Raw genomic sequence first — 22255 nt, 5'->3', positions numbered from 1 at the left:
TATTGTCCATCTGGGTGGGCAGAAGAAGGCTCCCGGGATTCGGTCTCTGACACAACCGCCTGGAGCACACGCCTGCCGAAGGACGCCTCAGCCGAGGTGAAAATGTCCAATTTATAGTGTCGCACAAAAGGAGAAGGAGAGGACCACATAGCGGCCCTGCAGATGTCCAGGATCGAGGCCTGGATGGCCCAGGCCGCCGAGGTAGCAGCACTTCGTGTGGAGTGTGCGGTGATGCCGCGCGGAACGGCTTTGGATTGGCTTTCATAGGCTGTCGCAATGCAGGCACGAAGCCACCTGCCAATCGTGGAGGAAGAGACCTTCTTCCCTAGAGAACCAGGTTGGAAGGAGAGGAAGAGAGCCTCTGACTTCCTGAACTCCGCAGTACGAGCAATGTAAACCTTCAGGGCCCTCCTGACATCAAGATTGTGCCAGGAACGCTCTCTGGGATGCGACGGATGAGGACAAAAATTTGGCAACACAATGTCTTGCGCTCTATGGAACCATGAATTTACTTTGGGTGTAAAGGTCGGGTCCAGCCTCAAAATAACCCTGTCAGGGTGTATGACACACAGGTCCTGGCGAACAGACAGAGCCGCGAGCTCCGAAATCCGGCGAGCGGACGTGATGGCAATCAAGAAAGCCGTCTTCAGTGTCAGGAATCAAAGAGAAGTAGTGCGTAGAGGCTCGAATGGAGGGCCGGAGAGGGCCCGTAGGACCACGGACAGCTGCCAAGTGGGGTAGCGATGGACGGTGGGAGGGCGAAGGTTAGAGGCGCCCTTGAGGAAGAGGCGCACCTTCGGGATTTTGCTGAGAGGCAAAAGATGGTCTCCCGACCAGATGGTGGAGAAGGCCGCCACTTGGCGTCGGAGGGTGTTCGGGGCCAGGCCCTTGTTGAGTCCCGCTTGGAGAAAGTCAAGGACTCTGGGAACAGGCGCGGTCGTCGGCTCGATGAGCAGCTCCTCACACCACTTTGCGAAGGCGGCCCAAGACGCATCATAAATTCTGGTGGTTGAAGGGCGTCTTGCCGCCTGAATGGTGTTCACTACCTCCTCTGACAGGCCTTGGCCTTTTAGTTGGTCCCCCTCAAGTGCCAGACGGCCAACTGGAGCCACTGGGGCTCTGGATGAACCACGGCCCCCTGGCTGAGGGAGATCTGGTCCGGAGGGATACGCCACGGAGGAGACACCGACAGGTGGACAAGGTTGGCGAACCACGACCTGCGGGGCCAGTGTGGGGCCACGAGGAGAACTTCCGCTCCCTCTGCGATGACTTTGGAGATGAATTGAGGAAGGAGAGGCAGGGGAGGGAAGGCATACAGTAGCTTGCGGGGCCACTTGCAACGCAGTGCATCTGTCCCCTCCGCCCCCGGGGTGAAGAACCGGGAGTAGAAGCGGTCGAGCTGCTTGTTGTCCCTGGACGCGAACAGGTCTACGGTCGGATTTCCGAATCTGTTGGACATCTGGTGGAACAGGGGAGGGTCCAGTTTCCACTCCGCAGGATCTATGGTTGTCCTGCTCAACCAGTCTGCCTGTGTGTTGTCCACTCCGGAAATGTGGTCGGAGCGGAGAGATTCCAGATGGCGCTCCGCCCAGCGGCCCAGGGACTCCGCCTCTCTCATCAGTGCTCTGGATCTGGTGCCGCCCTGGCGGTTGATGTGGGCCTTGGTGGCCACATTGTCCGTCATCAGAAGCACATGTTGACGATGGATGGACCGGCTGAAATGGCGCAGGGCCAGGCGAGCAGCTCTCAGTTCCAGTAGGTTGATGCTGTAACTGGTTTCCACTTGGGACCACTTGCCCTGGACAACTAGGGAACCCATGTGGGCTCCCCAGCCGGAGAGGCTGGCGTCTGTGGTGATGATTAACCTCTCGGGCTCCTTGAATAGGTGGCCCTTGAGGACGGCCGGAGACACCCACCAGCGGAGAGACCTCTTCACTTCCGGCGGAACTCGAATCGGCCTGGGAGAGTTGCTCCTGGATGCCCTCTGGTGCGGCAGCAGCAGCCACTGAAGCGCCCTGGAATGCAGGCGGGCCCACAGCACGATGGAAATGCAGGAGATCATTTTTCCCAGCAGCTGCGACAGAAGGACCACTGGAGCCTGCCTCAAGCTCATCACCTTGTGGGTCATGGACCTTAGACCGTCCAACCTGTCTTGGGAGAGGAAAACCCTGCACAAGTTGGTATCTATCACCGCCCCCAGGTGTACAAGTCTGTTTGTTGGAGTGAGATGGCTCTTCTCTATGTTTAGAGTGAAGCCGTGATTTCTGAGGGATCTCATAGTGGTTTGGAGATCCCGCAATGCCTGCTGCCTGGACGACGACTGGATAAGGATGTCGTCCAGGTAGCACTGGAGCCTTATGGGCCTGCGTCTTAGCTGGGCCGCCACTACCGCCAGAACTTTGGTAAACGTCCGAGGAGCGGACGAGAGGCCGAATGGGAGAGCTTTGTACTGGAAGTGGCGACCTGCATAATAGAAGCGCAGGAACTTCCTGTGCTGAGGACGGATGGGAATGTGGAGGTATGCCTCTTTGAGATCTATAGATGTGAGTAGATCTCCCTGTCGAATCCCCGCCAGGATGGTGTGCAGTGACTGCATCTTGAACCTCCGGTAGGCGATGTGCCTGTTGAGGTTTTTGAGGTCCAAGATGGCTCTCCACCCCCCCGAGTTCTTTGGCACCAGGAAGAGGATGGAGTAAAACCCCCTCCCCTCTTCGCCCTGGGGAACTGGTTCCACGGCCCTGATGTCTAGGAGACGTCTGACTTCCTGGTCCATACGCTCCCTCTTCTGAGGGCAGGACGGGACTGGGCACCGGATGAAGGTCCGGGGGGGAGGGATAGGAACTCCAGGGAGAGGCCTTCCCTGACTATCTGCAGAACCCAAGCATCCTCGGTTGTCTGGGCCCAATGGGAGGCAAACAGCTGGAGGCGAGCCCCGATGGGCGCCGAGCCCGGGCAGTCACTTTGACTTACGGAACGGCCTGTTGGAGGCCCCACCGCGGTTATACTTGCGGAAGCCGAACTGCTGCCTGCCTCTGTCCCGAAAGGGCGCCCTGTCCTGGGACCTGTCGCCCTGCTGACCGAAGGACCTATTGGAGGGAGAGAAGGAAGAGGCAGAGGTGGAAGGCTCGGAGGCACGAAAGGACTGCCTCCTAGAATAGGGAGCGGTCTTACGTTCCTGCTTCTTGTTTAGAGAAGGGAGGATCTTCCTCTTGTCCTTGGACTCGATGAGCAGAGGATCCAGGGACTCGCCAAATAATTTGGACCCTTTAAAGGGGGCGGAAGCCAGTTTCCACTTGTTTTTCTGGTCCGCTTGCCAATGGCGGAGCCAGATCAGCCGGCGAGAAGTGATATTAGAGCCAAGTGCCCTGGAGGCGAATTTAGTGGCGTTAAGGGAAGCGTCAGCGGCGTATTGGGAAGCCGCGATTATTTTAGACACGTCCTGGTGGAGGCGGACGTCTCCCGCCGGGAGCTTGGTTAGGAGCTCGCGCAGCCAGATCACAGAAGCCCTATTGAAAAAGGAGGCGGATGAAGAGGCCCTAATGGCCCAGGCAGCCGCCAGGTGGGTCTTGTGGCACGCCTTTTCCGCCTTCTTGTCCTCCGCCTTAAGGCCTTCCAGAAGGTCGGCCGGTAGGGAGGAGTTAGAAGTGAGTGCAGCGATGGGCGGGTCGACAGTGGGAAGGGCCAGAAGGTCCTCCAGCACTGGCTCCATAGTATAAAGCTTCCTATCTACCCCACTGGGAGAGGACTGCGTGGCTGGTTGAGCCCACTGGCGCTGGATTAGGTCGAGAAACAGCCCCGGGACCGGAACCAGCTCCTGTTGGGGTGCTGGGACATCAAACATGACCGCATTGGGATTAGCCGGAGTGGCATCCGCCGCCGGCGCGGCCGGTTTGGGCTTGATCCCCACCCTGGTGGCAGCCTTGACCTTGTGAAGGACAGATTTGAAAAGGCTGGGTTTGAACAGACCCGCAAAGGCGGGCGCTTCAGGGGGAAGGTCCTCGTCGTCCGAGAGACCTAGCACCTCCGGGTCAGGGTCCTCCATGGCAGAGGCCTCGCTGACCACCGAGGATTCCAGGGAAGGATGGCGAGCACGCTTGCTTGGAGGGGGAGCTGCCTGATCGGGTTTGGGACCCCTTGGGGCCAGTGTAGAAGGATTCTTGAATTTCATGGCCTCCGTGATGCCCTTGGCAATGGCACGGGCCATCAGTTCCTGCATGCGGGGAGATAATTCCTCTGAGTCAGAATCAGGATCTAAACCCTCCTCTAGGGGGGGTGAGGCCTCACCCTGCATATCATCTATGCTAGCATCCCCAGGGGGAGGAGCCTGCTCAGAGGCCCAGGAGGGTGCCGGGGAAGCCGGCTCTGCAAATGACCTATTTGGGGATAGGTCCTGGGACTCCACCTCCTCGGCAAGTACCATTTGGAGATCCTCCCGGGAGGGAGGGATTCCTGAGTGGGACTGCTCCCTGTCTGCCTGGCGTCTGGCCTTCTCAAACTGCTTGTCAAGGGCCCGCTGGCGCCTTTCAGCATCCTTGGCCTCAGCCACAGAAGGGGTTCTGGAACGCTGTTTCCCAGAGCTACCCCCACCACTCTTGCCCGCACCCCCACTCCCCGATGAGGAGGAACCCTTGCTAGGGGCCTGAGAGAGGCTCGGCCTAGTATCTTGGGAATCGGGGGGACTAGGCAGGTCCATAGTCAATGACCACACAAGATGGAGCAAGGCTATGACAAGGCAGAAGTTAGAGAGAGAGACTGGTTGCTGCAAGGGGAACAAAACAAAAAGATTTGTCAAAATTGCTATATGCACAGTAATTGAGTCAATACGTATGAAAGTATCCCATGCTTAATACCAGTCAGAGGCCCAGGGGTAGGATTGGGGCCTGCACCGAGGCGCAAGGCTCCGCAGGAGAAGCAGGGAGGAGAATGACTAGAAAAATGCTTTGGCCTGCACTTACTTAGGCCTCCTCCCTGAGCTGGTATAATGACCGTTGGTATGGCCCAGGAACCAGCACCGCTCGCAAAAATAGGCAAAAGACGAAGGTGGCGATCCCAGCCTGAGAAACCCTTGCTAGGCCCTGCCACCTCCAGCGGTCTCCTGATAACGAGGCTGATGCAAAATGGCGGCCATGGCTGGGCACGCTTTTTTTTTGCGCCTAAAATGGCCGCCGCAACAGCGTGGGGCTAAGGGAGAGCGAGGAGCGAACGCGCCTCGAATGGCGACGATCGCTCACTCCTCCCTGCGGCAGAGGTCCTCTAGCAGGCCGGGGAACGAAAAAAAACTTCGTCTAAAATAACAAACGAGGGGCCTGGGAACGTAGGAACCTCGCCGCTGCAGCCGCGCCGTTTTAACGACAAGCGGCAGGCCTCCGAAGCCGTCCCATAAGGATCGGCTGAGGGGCACCCCCCACCACCTTCCAGCTTACCTCCTGGCCTTCAAATGTAGATTCTTCTGGAGAAAAACGCAGCGATGAGAAGAAAAACATCTCACAAAGTTGGGGAAATGTTAGGAAAGAGAAATAAAACGCAAATAGAGAGTCCAAGCCAAAAAAGGATTAATTTAGCTCAGAGCTCTAGCTAATTACGTCCAAACGGGCTGACTGAGGAAGAATTCTGGGGGATTGAGCACACCAGGAGGAGGTGTGGCTAAAGGAAAAATAGTTCCTCAGTCCTAAGGGCAAGCAGACTGAATTAACCCATTGCTTGGACTCTCCAAGCGGTGTACAGGAAAAAAGGTTCGCCATCACTGCCTTAGAGACTTCTTTCCTTTCCTCTTTGCCAAGTTCCCTTGAGAACTCAGATTTTGAAGAGGAAAGAACTACAGAAGAATCCATGGAAGGGGGGAGCAAAGTGGAGGGCAGATGTAGGAGATGACCAGGCTGAGCGATGAAATGCATCATCAGTCTCAAATCACTTCACGCCTGCAAGAGTCCAACCCACTTTGAATTCCATTGACGCTTACCTACCACCAATTTGCTTTGACCCTTAGTAGTTCAGATTCTTGTGGAGAGCATAAGCTTGCAATAAACCTTTATATTCATTTTGAACTGTCTGGAATTGATTTCATAGCTTGACAGAACTAAGGGAGATGAAGCAGAAGAAACGCCTAGAAAGCTACTGTAGGGTGATAAACAGCAAATCCCAATATGTGTGACAACTGCTATTGTGGCAGTAAGAGCAGCAATGTTTTTGTAATTGTCTACCCTTATTGGAAGTGCAAGGAGTGGTTCTGGTGCTTATTTATAGAGTTCTTGTGAAGAATATACTTGTCAATCTTATCTGCTCTAAGTTGGATTCCAGCCATAATGCAGGTCCTGTGGCAATTATTGGGTTTAGGTCTAGCTCAATTATCTAGGGAGAGTCTGATCCTATTGCTGTTCTTACTACCATAAGAACAATGCCCCTTCTGATCATTGCCTCCTGGGAAGAGAAGGAAAATGAGATTAGGTTCTGGTAGTAGTTAATTTCTTTTTGAGAGAAGGAATGGTTCTATCATCATCTCTTAAGGAGGCTGTGGTCCCTAACCCTAACCCCTCTGGGGGCCATTACTATATCTCATGATACTGGACAATTTTTATGACCTCTACATTTGATTATTGTAAAGTACTCTACGTAGGGCTGCCCTTGAAGAATAATTAGAAGTTTCAATTAATGAAGAATGTGATGTTGTAGGCAATTAATTCATCCGATACCCAGCATATATGACATTTATTAACATGAACTGTGCCAACAACTGGTGCATTTTTGGGTTCAATTTAAGGTACTAATTGGCACTTTTAAAGCTCTTCATGGTTTAAGACCAGGTTACTTAACAGACTGACTGTCCCCAAATATTCACCTGATCCAGAAAAAGGTGCATGCTAAAGATACTGTTGGCTGGTGGGGCTTAGGAGAGCCTTTTCTGATGGCTCCTGCCCTTTGAAACATCATTCTCATGACAATATATTGTCCCTGTCTGTAGCCATGGTGTGTAACAAAGCCATCTTTGGGCTATGTTGAATTGGCTACTATGGGGTTTTGTTTATTTTGTTGTAATACACCTATAAACATGAATGTGGGAATGGTGGCAATATACCGTATTTTTCAGGGAATAAGACACACTTTTTTCCCCCTAAAAGAGGGTGAAAATTTGGGTGCGTCTTATATACCGAATGTAGCCCCGCCCACCTACTCTCCCCAACCCTTCGGCATTTTTGGCCTCCACGCATTGCGTTTTAGACCTGTTCCAGGCGGCAGGGATTGCCACAGACCATCGTCACCTCCGTGCCTCATGTTTTCAGCCTCTGAATGGTCTGTTTTAGACACATTCAAGGCTGCCGAGATCGCCGGAGCACATTGCTGCCTCTGTGCATTGCATTTTCAGCCTCTGTGCATCGTGTTTTCAGCCTCCACACGACCCATTTTTGGCCTTTACGTGTTGCATTTTTGGGCAGTTCCAAAATTCTTGCCACTAGCACCAAGCCTGGAATTGCCCGAAAACGCGACATGCTGAGGCTAAAAATGGGACGTGCGGGGGCTGAAAATGGGATGCGCGGAAGTGGTGATCAGCGGCGATGTGCTCTGGTGATCCCCGCAGCCTTGAACAGGTCTGAAACGGAGTGTTTGGAGGCTGAAAACGCAAGGCACAGAGGCCAAAAACATGAGGCACTGAGGCAGCAATAGTCTGTGGCAATCCCTGCCACCTAGAACAGCTGATTGGGGGTATTCTGGGAGGCCAATCCACCTGCCAATCAGCTGCTTGTACTGAATCAGGCTGCAATAATGTGCTGAAGCTGACTGGCTGTTTGCTATTTGCTGCAAGGACACTAGCCATATGAATACCAATGGATGCTGATAGGCAGAGGCAGAATGTTTTTTCCTAGTTTTCCTCGCCAAAAACTAAGGTGCGCCTTATACTCCTGAGTGTCTTATACTCCAAAAAAATTGAATAAATAAATGAATGAAGATTCTGGTGTTAATTTTAAAATCTTAAACAAACTAGGACTTGAATACCTGAAGTACATCTCCTATTATAACCTATCCAGCTACCCAGATCAGAAAAAAGTGGATTTTAAAAGGCTTCTACTGCCAGTACTTTTGTACCTAATAAACAAGAGATGAAGTGATAAGGTGGTGCTCAGGCAATAGAATGGTCTCCCCATTAAAATATGTTTGGTCTCCATTCTCTTAGTATTTAAGGGAGTGACAAGAAGAATCTATTTGTTAACCTTTTAATTAATCAATTAAATTGTTAATCAAACTCTTACATTATTTATTTATTTATAAGCCAATGTGAGTTCTTAACAGACCTTATACACTTGTGATAAAAAGACCAATTTTCACTTTTTACTTGAATTATGAATCTAATTTCATAATTTCATAAACCTAAACGTTGTTCGACTCCAACATTTGCAAATACAGTCCACCAACATTTCCTTTAAATTTTTATATTAAATAATCGGAGCATGAATTGTATAATAGCAAATATGATCTATCAATGGATTTCTGTCTGACCACCAGATGGAGCTGTAGTACTAAAAAAACTATTTTAATCATATTCCTTCTGATCAACCCTCCTCTATTGAATTAAAACACATTTATAAATGTTCACAGCTTTGCTCACTCAGCAACTTTAAACTAAAGAATTTAGCAAGCGTCTGCTGTTTTCAATAGTAGTTCCTTCACAGTAATATTGCAGTGATACAATTTATTTAAAACATAAGACAACATTGCAGGTGGACAGTGCCAGATTGGTTTAACGGATGTTCATTTGCTGAATGATAAGCAAGTAATAACAACATTAGACACGAAGATATTAGAGAAATTGATCATTTGTTTGTACCGCACAGTACAATACAGTGAGCAAATCCACACGTGTGAATCAACGATTCCCACTCCATTGACTTCTCGCTTCCCCATTGACTTTGCTTGTCAGAAAGTTGCAAAAGATGATCACATGGCTCCGGGACACTACAACCATCATAAATACATGCCAGTTTTCCAGCATCCAAATTTTAACCACGTGACCCCAGGGACACTGCAATGATCATGTGAAAAACAACTGTAAGTCGCCTTTTTCAGTGGGTCACTAAACAAATGATTTTAAGTTGAGGAGTACCTGTATTTGATTTAGATTTGCTACTTACAGAAAGGAATTAAGAAGTTCAACATAGTGTGAAGATAATTAAGAATAAAACTATGCAAACACAACATTGGGATGTGATCCTAAGTGTTCCATAGAACTCCAATAGAAATATTTAAGATAATACCTTGTTTCCCCGAAAATAAGACAGGGTCCTATTTTCTTTTGCCCCACGAAATATGGCCTTGGGCTTATTATAGGGGGAGGGCTTATTGTTTTGGGGTTGCTGGGCAGCTGCTCCCTTGCGAGCGGCCTCCCGAAGAGCCGGGCACAGCCTCGAGGCGAAGCAGCCATGAGGTGACCACGCTCACAAGCAACCACCTGGCAAACCCCCTCTCCAGCCGGCCAGAGTGTCATTCACTGACCTAGGGGGTATCCCTAAGGTGCCAAGGCATGTGGTGCTCTGCCCGCTCCCCAGCTCTCGCAGCTTGGCACATTAGGGATACCTCCTAGGTCAGTGCATGGAGCTCTGCCTGGCTGGAGAAGGGGGTTGCGCGAGCGCCTGTTCCGGCCCCAGCAAGCATGCCTCCCAGCCTCATCATGCCCTGGTCCAGCTCTCCCTGCAGAGCCAGGCGGCCTTCGGGATACTGCTAGGTCGGTGAGCAGTGCTCTGCCTGGCTGGAGGGGGGGGCTGTCCAGGGGGCTTATTTTCGGGGGTGGGCTTATATTTTTGCCCATGTGAATAATGTGGCAAGGTGTTAGTTTCAGGACAGGTTGTATTTTTGGGGAAACAAGGTACCAGTTACCAGTTGATAGACTAAATCTACTTATTTGTTCGCAACTCTTTTGTGCTCTTTTCAAACAGAGCTAATATAATGAACACATTGGATAACCATTTTTCTGAAGTGGTGTAGGGTTTCCTGCCTAGGCAAGGTCCCTTCCAACTCTGTTATTTCGTATTTTCCTATAATTTACATTAGTACCATTAGAGTTGCGTTTTCAGGTACAAATGAAATAGAAAAATGAATAAAAGTTGAATCTTGACTACACTACTTTTGCTAACCAACCTCTTTGGCAAAATATTACAAGTAACTATGTTGCAAAAAAAATGTGTAGTCTACTGCAATCACAGTGATTCGTGGCAATATAAATAAAATATATTATTTCTTGCAGAAAATGAAATATATTTATAGCAGAACTTGTATGTTACTTCAAACCAATATTTCCAAATACTTAGCAGCAAAAATGAGTTGAATTATACAGAAACTGTTAATAGAAGAATGTGCCCTATTTTAAGTAAAATGCTATCTTAGTACAGGTGTTAAAGTCAACGTACCTGGTTAGTAGGAGGCTGCTGAATCTGATCAGCATATGGTAAGGCAGAAACTTGTTGGTCGCTTATGTTCTGCTGTCGACGATCACTGTATTGCTGATGTGAATGGGACATCTGTCCAGCCATCTGAAGGCCAGCAGCATGGAATGAAAATGATGGTGCAAGCCGAACAGTTGAAGGTTTGCATGCTGAAGTCTCTCCTCCTAGAAATGACAGTACAACAGTTCAATATAGTTTGCTTGTATCAGTTATAATCTATCTTCACATTAAATGTACAAACAGACATAGAGATATTTATCTAGAGTTTGCTTAAAACAAACAAACAAACAAACAAACAAACAAACAAACAAAGACAAAATGTGTTAAAACTGCATGCCCACAAGTTATGTATGTATTTTTTTTAAAAAAAATAAGTGGATGGGATGCAATGAAACATGCACTCAATATAATTATGAATCCTGTTTGCTATCAATTTTTCTTCTCCATAAACTTTCCTCTTTTCAATCCTATCACAGCAGATAATTCTCATGTGGCTAGAATATGACTGAAATGGCATTTATTCTAAAATAAATTTATATTTGAAAGAAAAAAAATGAAGTTTTGTTTTAATGGACTATCTGAAGAAAGTTCAGTTACATATAGTCCTTGACTTATGATCACTTTTTAAACAATGGTTCAAAGTTATGATGGCCTTGGAAAAAGTAACTTACACCCTATGTTCGCACTTATGACCGTTGCACCATCCCTGTGGTCGTATAATTGCAATTTGCACTTGGCAACTGCCTTGCACATTTTGACCAGTTGCAGCATCCTAAGGTCACATGATGCCTTTTGGGGAAGCTGAATTTGTTTAATAACTGCAGTGTTTCATTGAATGGCCATCATAAAAATTATTCCAAAATCAGTCCACTTGACTTATTACCACAATGACTTATGTTGGAAATTTTGGTCCCAATTGTGATGATAAATCAAAAACTTGTTTGTATTAACAAATTTCACTGAATTTTGTAATATTAACTATTGATAACTAGAGTATCAATAAATTTCAGAGCTACTCAGTTGAAGTGATTTTCATTACATAATTACACAAATAATACAAATTATGCTGTTTGTATTGTGACACCACTGCATAAATGAAATTATAGGTAGTCTTTGTTTAATGATGCTGATTGGGACCAGAAACTCCATTATTAAGCAAAAAAGTCTTGTGACTGTGCTTAGCAACAGCACGTTAAAGGAGGATTGTGCAGGTTGTTAAGCAAGGACCTCATGTGACTTCCAACTTCTTGTTAGCTTCCCCATGACTTTGCTTGGCAGAAACCAGCAGGGGAGATTGCAAATGATGATCATGTGATTGTGGTAATGCTGCACCAGTTTTAAGTACAAGTTACAGTCATAACTACCACGCATTCAGTGCTGTCATAAGTTCAAATGATCACTGAGTGAGTGATTGTTAAATGAGGGCCACCTGTAATCAATCAGAAAATTGATTCATTTGATGCAAAGTTCATTGCAATTGAAGTCTGAAAAAAATATCAAGATTTTACTGTAATAAGTTGAAAAGAGATAGCAACCAACATATGGGGTCTTCAACTAAATTCTCTCCCAATCCCCGCTAGCCCAAAAAGCCACTCCCAAAAGTAGGAAGTTTTGCTGAGTGGCACAGATTGTGGCTAAAAAGGCAGGAGAATCTCCAAAGATTAGATGGAAGCACTCCCATCTACTTGTCATTTTTCAACCAATCTTTCAAGCTGTCATCTTCCATATACTTTTATCTGGATCCAGCCATGTTTTTCATATATGTACTGAGTTCTAGCAAAACTATATAGAAAGACACAAACCTATCCCAACCAACCAAAACACTCTACAGTTGTCAGCCCTACTAAATAGACAACTCCATAGTAAGGCTGAAACTACTTGTATTAAGATTAGCTATAATAATACTCTTTCAAGTCTGATTATGCTGTGCCTCCTCCCCTTCTTATAGTTTAGTGAATTAGACAGGCATCTACCTGAACCACCTTTGAATGTTATCCTGCTATACTAAGCTTATAAAATGTGTCAGCCCCTTTTGCCTAGGCAATGGCTCTTGCATACCTCCTCCAAGATCATCCTTTCTTACTCTCTACAAGAGTGATGAAGCAGTTACTGCCTTCAATTGGTATTTGCTGCCACAATCTTCTTTTCCTCCCCTCAACCAGTGGTATAGCAGCAAAGCTGAACAAAGGGAAATGACTTCCCCTGCCAATTAAGAAACACAAGGTCACTTAGCTTAGCATCTGGTGATCAGTTTAGAGAGGTCTAGCTATCCTGAAGCATATTCCAGACTACACCTCTCTCTAAGATGTAAATGTATATCAAAAATATTTATTTAGTATCGAAACTGCATTAATAAACATTACCATCATGTTAAGAGCTATGTTTAAAGAAAGAATGATGCTTTCAAAGAGAGGGGCGAATAATTAATGGTGCATGTATGGAGTACATGCAAAACAAAATCACCTCCCTAAACTCTCTGATTATTCATTACAGCTAGGGCTGTGCATGGGATATAGATACCCACAATTCTGTACACATCAACTCAGAAGGTACTGAATTTTCAATTTAAATATAGACCTGTTTTACTAGGTTGTAAACAATAGGTTTTATTGGAGAATTTGGTATGTACCTCCGTTAACAACTTTTCTTTTTCACATTTAGGTCAGAAACTTCTTTAAATCCTCTTCGTTTTTCTTTATTAATGCTTTCAAACTTAGTAGGTTTTTCAATTTAAATGTTATTTAATTGTCTTGTGGCAATCTGGTTCTGCTGTTCCATTCCAGAGTGTATCGACTTTTAGCTCCACCTTTTTTTTTGAGATTAGTGGTTTAAAATATGGAGACAGTATTCTATTTTTTTTAAAATAGAAAATGATATTATTTCAATCTGGTGCTTATTTTGAACCTTGAATATTAAAAACTTCTTAAAATGGAAATTGGGGAGCCAATTATTTACCGAGGTGGCTCCATTGCTGTTAATATCTACCGTACCAACTTAGCTTTTAATAACAGGCTTTAAATTTTTTCAGACTGTAAATTTTAAGATATATTATTGTTTTATAATTTTGTTGTATGCCACCCAATCACTTTTTTTAGATGGGCAGCCCTATAAATTTGATGGATGGGTGGGTGGATGGACTGTCTGACTATTAAAATATTTTAAGGGATTGCCAATAATGATGTGACAATGATCTGCACTGAAAACAGAGATGTACTATTTCTGTGAATCATTTTAGCCCAAACATCTAAAATAGCATTCATTTCAGAAAAAGTAGAATATTGTTGCCCAGCTTTTCTCCACACAACATTAAGTGTAACACAATATCCCTGTTACATCTTTTTTACAATTTCCTTTATAGAATGGAGGTTCTCTGGGGATCTTTGAAGTGCAGAACAAGATGAAGCTCAACCACATATAACTAGGCTACAGCATCAAGTCTTTCACCAATTAACAGTTGCATAACGTTTGGACCTGTTGTGCAAAGAAGAGCACAATGAGCAAGGAAATTCAGTCAGTGGTGGCAGGGGTGAAAGTGCTGCTCTCTTTTTAATGGGATGTTTCAGAGTTTAGTTCTTTTTTTAAAAAAATCTGATTAACATTTATATATTTATCTCCTAATGGATCCTAATGGAAAATGTCAGAATTTGAATGGGAAAGACTAGTCTTAAATACAACCCAAGCAGACAGGAATACTTATTGATTCTAAGATTATACTCATATTATAGACTACCTCCAAGAAAATGGGCTAACCATCGGGGAGCGGGCTATTGGGGCACAGCTCTTGGTAAAAGAACATATGATAGAAGATGGAACAAATGCCAGCTATGTCTAGGGAGGTTTTTGTTCAGCTTGTCCTGGTTCACCAATTGTGGCTCTCCTTGAAACAGGATGCACTGGGGACAATCACTCATATTTCTTGTGATATATTTTTTAGTTTGGGTGTTGGCAACCCGTGGCTCTTTGGGCCCTCTGCTGTGGCTCCCTGTTGGGTGATCCCACCACTGGCTGGCCCCACCCCCACCCTCCTCTCCCAGTCACTCCTCACCTGAGAATGTAAGGGTGACGGCGGTGGATGGATACTCGCTCCTTCTTCCAGAGTGGGAGAGAAGCGCCCCTGTACTTGCCTCTTCTTACAGCCCTTAGGCCGGAAGAAAGAACATTTTCTTTCTTCTGAATAAAGAACACTTTATTCAGACAATTATGAATTGATTGGCTGAATTTCTCTTAAATTGTTTTTACTTTTTGTTACAAACTTTGAATTATAATGAATGTAAGCATTTCTTTCATTCTGCAGGCTGAGTACTGTAAAGGTTAACAGTGAAAAAAGAAGACTCAAATGATAAAAAGTTACATACTCCATTTTCCTATATATTAAAGGTTTTTTTTTTAAAAAAAATACAAATTTTAGGGGAGGGGGTAAAGGAAGGTTCATAGTACATCATTTGCCACTTATCAGTCTCATTTTCTGAATCTGAAATGTAATCTATCAGTAGCTTTTACAACTTTTTAGCCTTTATTTTTATTAAGTAGATGGATTGCTGAGAACTGGAAGATTGCCTATATATTAAGAAAACTTTATACCCTTTTATATTTTACCATGATTTCTGGTATCTCAAACTTGGAGTTGTTTCTTCTACAATTTATGTACCATTCAAAAATAAAACAATAGTAATACGTAATAACCCATTTTTATTGTTCAGCAAAATGAGAGAAGAAAGGGGGGGATGTTGGAACTACAGCATTGTGATAGCTATTAAACTACAATTCCCAGCAATCCTCATCAATGGCTATGTCTTATGCATGTAGAAGCTGCAATTAACCATAATTTGGAGTGCTATCATTTTTTAATTACAACATACAGACTCAAAATTAAATATAATTTGAAAGTATCAGTTAATACATTTCAGAAAGCAACTTACAGGTCAATGAACTGAATGCAGAACATAAATTATTAAATTATTCAATAGTATGTTTGAAAAATCTTCCCACTTAGCATAATTAATTTGTACTCCAACATTGTAACTTTCAGGTGTAATGCAAACCAGAACAGTATGTAACAATGTACATTTTATTTATGTCCCTTCATAATTTGTAATTCCTGGTGGCTGCATGGACAAGTCACTATAGTTTTCTCGGCAAGGTTTTACAGAAATGGCTTGCCATTGCCTCCTTCCTGGGGATGAAAGAAAGTAACTGGTCATGCAGCAAGCTTCATGCCTAAAGTGGGACTAGAATTCAGTGTCTTGGTTTCTATCCTGGTGCCTTAATCACTGTACCAAACCGGCTCTCAGTATAACATAGGTATGGTTAAACTTAACAACTAGACTACAACCATTTTTACATGCATCATCAACTTGTGTGCAAAAGAATTCAACAATGCTATCAGGAAATTATGCAGTGAATTAAGAGTAGAATATATATTTAAGGATGACCAATTTAATTTTGGAGGGAGTGGGGATGCACCTTGGGATGGAATACTGTATAGTAATACAAATTGAGAGATCAGCTTTTAAAATATTTACTAAAATTAGAATTTCACAATCCAAAGAAATATACTGTTCCAGCTTAGAGAAGATAATACATTTTCCCCACAATTCATTAATTAGACAGGGGAAATAAAATACAGAGTTATCTAGAAATGGATTAGGAAAACAGAGTTGTTTTATTTAATTCTAGTATATGAAATTATAAAACTACCCCAAAATATATGGATACGTATCTGGGAACACCAGATTAATACTTAAGGATAGTTGGGCTCTTCAAAGTGCAGCTAATCCTTGACTTACAACAGATCACTTAGTGACAGGTCAAAGTTACTATGGACCCCCTACCTATAACTGAGATCTGAAGTTCTGACAGTCTCTCCCACCCATGCTCACCTGACTGCATTTTGGTCACTCAGCAACTGGTTCACATTTACAGACATTTGTGATGTTCTGTGGTCACATGACTGATTTACAATGTTTTTGCCACAGTTTAACTTTCCATTTTTGGCCAAAATTCCTCATAGCAAACAATGACTCTGAGTATGTTTTTGAAAGGAGAATTTTCCATTTATTGATCAAGTGAGAATAATCGCTGCCTAGAACAGTGATGGCTAATCTTTTTGTCCTCACTTGCCGAAAGCGCATGTGCCCACACCCATAATGCAATGCATGCACAAACCACCACCACCTGGTCTCCATTTTGGGCCTAGCAGGCCTCCCTGCAGCCTTCTGGGGCCAAAAACGGGCCACGGGAGGGGCACACTGCACCCCCTTCTATGCTCCCCTAAGCCCTGCACATGTGTACACTATCTGCCCATCCCTCCGTGCATGCACATGGGTCTCCCGCATGGGCCCATCCCCTCACATGCAAAGCTGAGATCCAAAAATCAGCTGGCCAGTGAGAGACGTGCAGTAGAGCTGAGATGCGGTGATGGCTTGCGTGCTCGCAGAGAGGGTTCTGTGTGCCACTTGTGAGGGGTTGTGTGCAGGTGTGCCGCACCCATAATGCAACATGCGACCCCCCTTTTTTGCATGCTTTTTTCACCCTCCCCAGGCTCCAGAGGCTTTATAGGAGCCTGGGGAGGGTGAAAACAGCCTCCCTCGCCCCCCCAGAGGCTTCAGGGACTTTCAAGAGGCTTCCCTGAAGCCTTCGGAGGACTAAAAAAGACCCTACGAGCAAACCTGTCTCCTGAAGGTCCCTGAAGCCTCCGGAGGGCTTAAACCGACCCAACGATCAAACCGGGTCTGTTCCCAAACTTCCGGTTTGCCCATAGGGCCAGTTTTTTGCACTCCGGAGGCTTCAGGGAAGCTCCTGAAGCCTCCGGAGGGCCTCAGGGAGGGGGGAGGCTCTTTTCGCCCTCCCCAGGCTCCTATAAAGCCTCTGGAGCCTTGAGAGGGCAGAAATGGCTTTAAAAAAAGTTGAAGTCAGCTGACAGGGCGCCTCGCGTGCCCTGACTAATGGCTCCGCATGCCACCTGTGGCACGCGTGCCATAGGTTCGCAATCCCGGGCCTAAAGCATTGTTTCCAAACTGAGGCAATTTCTAGGTGTGAACACTTCAACTGTCAAAGTTCTCATCAATGGCCATGCTGGTTGTGAAATTATGGGGTCTTTGCTAACCTGTAATCTAGGGCCTTCAAAATGCAGTTGTTTATATAATTAATTAGTGCTTTCAAGATTTTCAATTTTAAAAGCACAAAGAATGTGAGACACAAGTAGTATAAAATGATTTTAAATGGAGATACAAGAATTTTAGAGAATTCAAATCAGCCTCTGGAAATTTGATAGAAAAAATGTACAGTGGAACATAATTCTTACAAATATGAAAAATAAAACAAATCTATTATAGTATAAATTATGAGCAAATAATCTGTATTATGTAAATTCTAATTTATTAGAAATAAGATTTATATCACATCAACTCAAATTAACAAGGTGCACCAGTAATATTTTAAGGAGTAAACAGAAATACAATAGTATTTAACAATGCAGATTAACACATTCTGCTTGGATATTTAATTTTCTACTGCTTTTATTTATTAGTAACTATTTGACAAAGAGATGAAAAGCACCACACAATTCTATGTCATGTTTCTAATTTCAATTGTAATAACTCTCTTAAGAAAGCTATAAAGTACCTTTATTGAATTTTTAAAATCAGATAAAAATTAATTTTTTCTACAGGTAGTCCTCAAATTACAAACATTTGTTCAGTGATTGTTTGACGTTACGATGGTGCTGAAAGAATGGTGATTAAGATCGGTCCTCACAGTACCAAACTTCCCACCAACCCTGCAGTCAAATCACCATAATCTGGGCACTTGGCAACTGGTTCACATTTACAATGGTTGGAGCACCCCACCTTTTGGGACCTGGCCTCCTGGCTTCCTCAGAAAGTCAATAGGGAAGCCAGCAGGGTAGGACATAAATCGCAAACCAACTTGCACACCTTCTACCAGCCCCTCTACACTTGCATTGTGATGTCCACTTGTGCACCCCTTGATCCTCATGCTTCCCTCAGATCTTCATGTACTCCCATGTACTTTCTTTAACTCTCCTTATGCTTCACTCACACCCACACCCACGCATCTTCCCTCACCCAACAGCAGCCACTGTAGGCCTCCTTGCAAACCATATGGAACTTGAAATTTCCTGCCGACTGGCTTAGAAATTGCTCTTGCCTAATGACTGTGAGATTCAATTAAGAATGGTAACCAGGATTGCAGGGATTATCATCACTAATCAAGGCAGTTGTGATTAGGCAGGACTCCCTGGATAACTGAAAAATGCCACCATACAACCTTACTGATTCCCACCCCCCTCCCAAAGAAGCAGTTCCCTGTTGTTATGTTTATTACTTTTCAAAATATTTTAAATATGCTGAACTCAAAAGAGTGAGTCAAAGTGTTTTGGGATTGGAGTTGTAGCATATTCCCTATAGCAGGGGTGTCAAACTTCCATTGTCATGCTATGTATTGTGACTTTTTTCCCCTTCGCTAAACCGGGCGTGGCCAATGCATGACACATCTGGCCCGCAGATTTGACACCCCTGCCCTATAGTTTCAAGTGTGCTAACATCTTGGGAATTTAGAGGGGGGGGGGAAATATTTAGCCATACACATGGGTGCATTAGCCTATATAACAACAGTAATATATTTCTGATGATAGCTCAAAAAATGTAGAGAATGAGATGTCAGTTAAGATCATATCTAGGGATTAAGAATCATTTCAGATTACTGATTTATTGAGAAAGATATCAACTGAAGACAACAGAAAATTGAGTGTTATGGGCAATTCTACTCTTGTCCATCTTCTGTAATAACACTTTTTTTTGTAAATATCAATTAGTTGTCTGCATAATTGGTCAGCCAACTAACTGACCAGGAATCTGTAGGCTCATTTGATATTGCGGAATTGAATAACCTCAGCAAATCAGAAAAGGGGAAGCAGAGAGATTGTTCCTGTTTTAGTGGTCAGTGTACATCTGGCCAGAGCTAGGAATGGCTACCAGCTACTCTGTTCCATGAAAATAAGAGCTCCCCAGATAATAAGCCCAATCAGGCTTTTGAGCACATGTGCTAAAATAAGCCCTCCCCTGAAAATAAGCCCTCCCCGAAAATATTGCAACACAGCAGGAGCTATGAGGTGACCACGCTCACTGCCTCCTGCACCTCAAAAATAAGACCCTTCCAAAAATAAATCCAAGCACTTATTTTGGGGGTCAAAAGAAAATAAAACCCTGTCTTATTTTCAGGAAAACACAGCATATGTTGCATAATCTTCAACCAGCATTATGAGCAAGTATGTGTTTCCCAGTACTGGTGATGTGTGGCCTCTCATCATTTCAACTTGGCATGCATAATGGTACATAATTGTTTCTGAAGAACAATTCTGACTTAGCCAATCTGCAACAGGGGATGTCTCAGGGCTAACCCTTCATGTCACCAGAAATTCTTCTTTGAGGCTCTTCGTACACTCTGAGCTTAGTTGTTTTTTTCAGAAGTTTCATTACATAATTAGGTAATATGATCAGGAAATCATTCTCTTCTCACTCATTTTATGTCATTCTTCCAAGTTTAAGGAACTTTCCCTATAATTGTTTAGTACTATGAATCGTTTTATTTTCATTAGTCTAAACGATTATTTTTAGCAAATGTATGTCCTTTTCTGTACCTCAGGGCAATAACACTCTGAAACTATTGGGAAAACTATATGTTCAAATGTATAAATAAAATGGGGTAATTAAATCCATTTATATTCACTATATTAGAATTATTAACTCAGGCAAGAATTAAACTTCCTATTTTGTTTTATATGCACAACAGGATAAACAATCACTCATATTACAGAAGATTGAGGTCTGTTTATCAAGCTTATGCCCTGTTCAAAAAATCAACTTAGATAGAGATAATTAAAAGAATAGGTGAAATAATATTTTGCATATATGAAAGTGAATAAGGGTTTACATGGAAGGTTTACAACTATGGCACCAGAAACAGGAGAGAAAAGTTAGCCAACAATATCATGTGGGGATTGTGTATGAGTCCAAAAATATATACTGTACAGGTATATTCATTCAGGATACTTTGAGTTAGCTCAGTGCAGAAACAATTTTATGACCAATGCCTACAACCTTAGCATCCCTCAATCATGTGATCGCCATTGTAGTCAATATGTGTTATATGGCTGACCTTTTGCTTTTCTTCCCTCCCTTGCAAAGCAAACATTTGAAATAAAGGAATTACGAAAGAGTAAGCAGGCACACAATCTGCAGATTGAAAGGAATGAGGTGGCACTGGGAATTGCAAACATGATATGCAAACAGCTGATGCATTTCCCATGTGTCTGCTTACTCTTTTGCAATCTCTTCTTCTCCAATCTTTCCACTGAGGGTGGGGTGGGGGATCAGGCATAGAAGAGATTTCCCACAGAAATCATGGAGAGATTGCTTAAATAAGCAGAGGGGGAGAAGAAGAGATTGGAGAAAAAGGGATTACAAGAGAGTGAACAGCAACACAAGGGGGAATACACTGGCTGTTTGCATAGCATAGAATAATAGAACTGGAAGGGACTTTGGAAGTCTTCTAGCCCAACCCCAGAGTCCTTATACTATCTTGAACAAGTGGTTGTCAAAGTTCTCTTGAAAACCTCCACCAATGAAGTACACACAACTCTAGGAGGTAAGCTGTTCCATTTATTAATCATTGTCACTTCCAAGAAATCCATCCTTATTTCCAGGTAGGATATGTCTGACAATCTTTTGGAAAATTGCTATCATGCTTCCCCTAAGCTTTCTCTTCATTAGGATAAACATACCCAGTTCCCTTAGTTGCTCATCATGCAATTTAGCGTCCAGACCCCTTATCATCTTTGTTGCTGTTCTCTGCACTCTTTCTAGTTCCTCAAAATCTCTTTTGTATTTTTTTAAAAAAAACCATGGGGTTATTTTCTCATTATGTGCATGCTTATTCTCCTGTAATCTCTTTATCTGCAATGAATATAAATATAAATGTTAATTCTTTTGTTACCCCAGGCCTCAGGTAAACATTCGAAAGGGTGGATGGCTGGTTAAAAGAGAAACAAAAGCTGAAGGTGTGAAACTGATTAGTCTTTTCAGTAATATACAGCAGTTTGGAGCCAAATATCGGAGGTAAACATTCCAAAAGGCAGTGGAATTGGAAAAGACCATTGTCTTACCTGAACGGTCGTTCTATGTGCGCTGCTGGAAAGTCCAAGCATGGGTTATCTTGACTATTTGGTCAAAGATTGAGAAGTTAAAAGCTTTGGCCACGCCTCTTCCTTCTGCATAGTTTTTCGACGAAGGCATGGATCTAGAAGACGCATTGTCTCAGATGAATCGACCACCTCCTGATGCTGGACCAGAAGGCTACAGGGTGGGGTTGGACTCTCCCGCAGCACACATAGAACAAGTGTTCAGGTAAGACAACGGTCTTTCTTTTGGAGAGTCCAAGCATGGGACGTACCCAAGCAATGTCTCAAGGGAGGGAAACAGGCTGGTCCAGGGTCCCTACGTCTGCATCAACCCTTTGTAGCACTTGTCTCCTGAACAAAGCCTCAGCCGAAGCAAACATGTCCAGTCTGTAATTTCTGACGAAGGCGTTGGAGAAGCCCAGGTTGCTGCTCTGCAAATCTCCTTGATCAATGCTTGCATCGTCCAAGTGGCCTTCGTGGCCGCACTTCTGGTTGAATGAGCCATAATGCGACCTGGCAAGGGCCTGGCCTGATGATCATAGGCCAATGCAATACAGACTCGTATTCAGCGACCAATGGTGGATGGTGCAACCTTTTTCCCAATGGATGTCAGCTGAAAGGAAACAAA

The 22255-nt window shown here is 44.2% G+C and overlaps 1 protein-coding gene across 9 annotated transcripts in view; it reads right to left on the bottom strand.

Annotated features, from left to right (window-relative positions):
* Window positions 1-22255, bottom strand: part of DYRK1A (dual specificity tyrosine phosphorylation regulated kinase 1A) — a 176364-nt gene that overhangs the window by 27734 nt on the left and 126375 nt on the right. For 7 of the 9 annotated variants that reach the window (XM_081951503.1, XM_081951505.1, XM_081951500.1 and 4 more), the window contains one exon: window positions 10395-10594. In XM_081951503.1, the coding sequence (XP_081807629.1) occupies window positions 10395-10594 (200 nt within the window). Of the gene's footprint in view, window positions 1-10394; window positions 10595-12488; window positions 12633-22255 lie in introns of all 9 variants that reach the window. The other 2 variants (XM_081951504.1, XM_081951506.1) reach the window with 1 other exon arrangement.

Source organism: Natrix helvetica (genome assembly GCF_964273705.1).
Source record: "Natrix helvetica genome assembly, chromosome: 4".
NCBI classification, from domain to species: domain Eukaryota; kingdom Metazoa; phylum Chordata; class Lepidosauria; order Squamata; family Natricidae; genus Natrix; species Natrix helvetica.
Note: the sequence above shows the minus strand (reverse complement) of the source record. Positions and strands in the feature narration are given on the sequence as shown.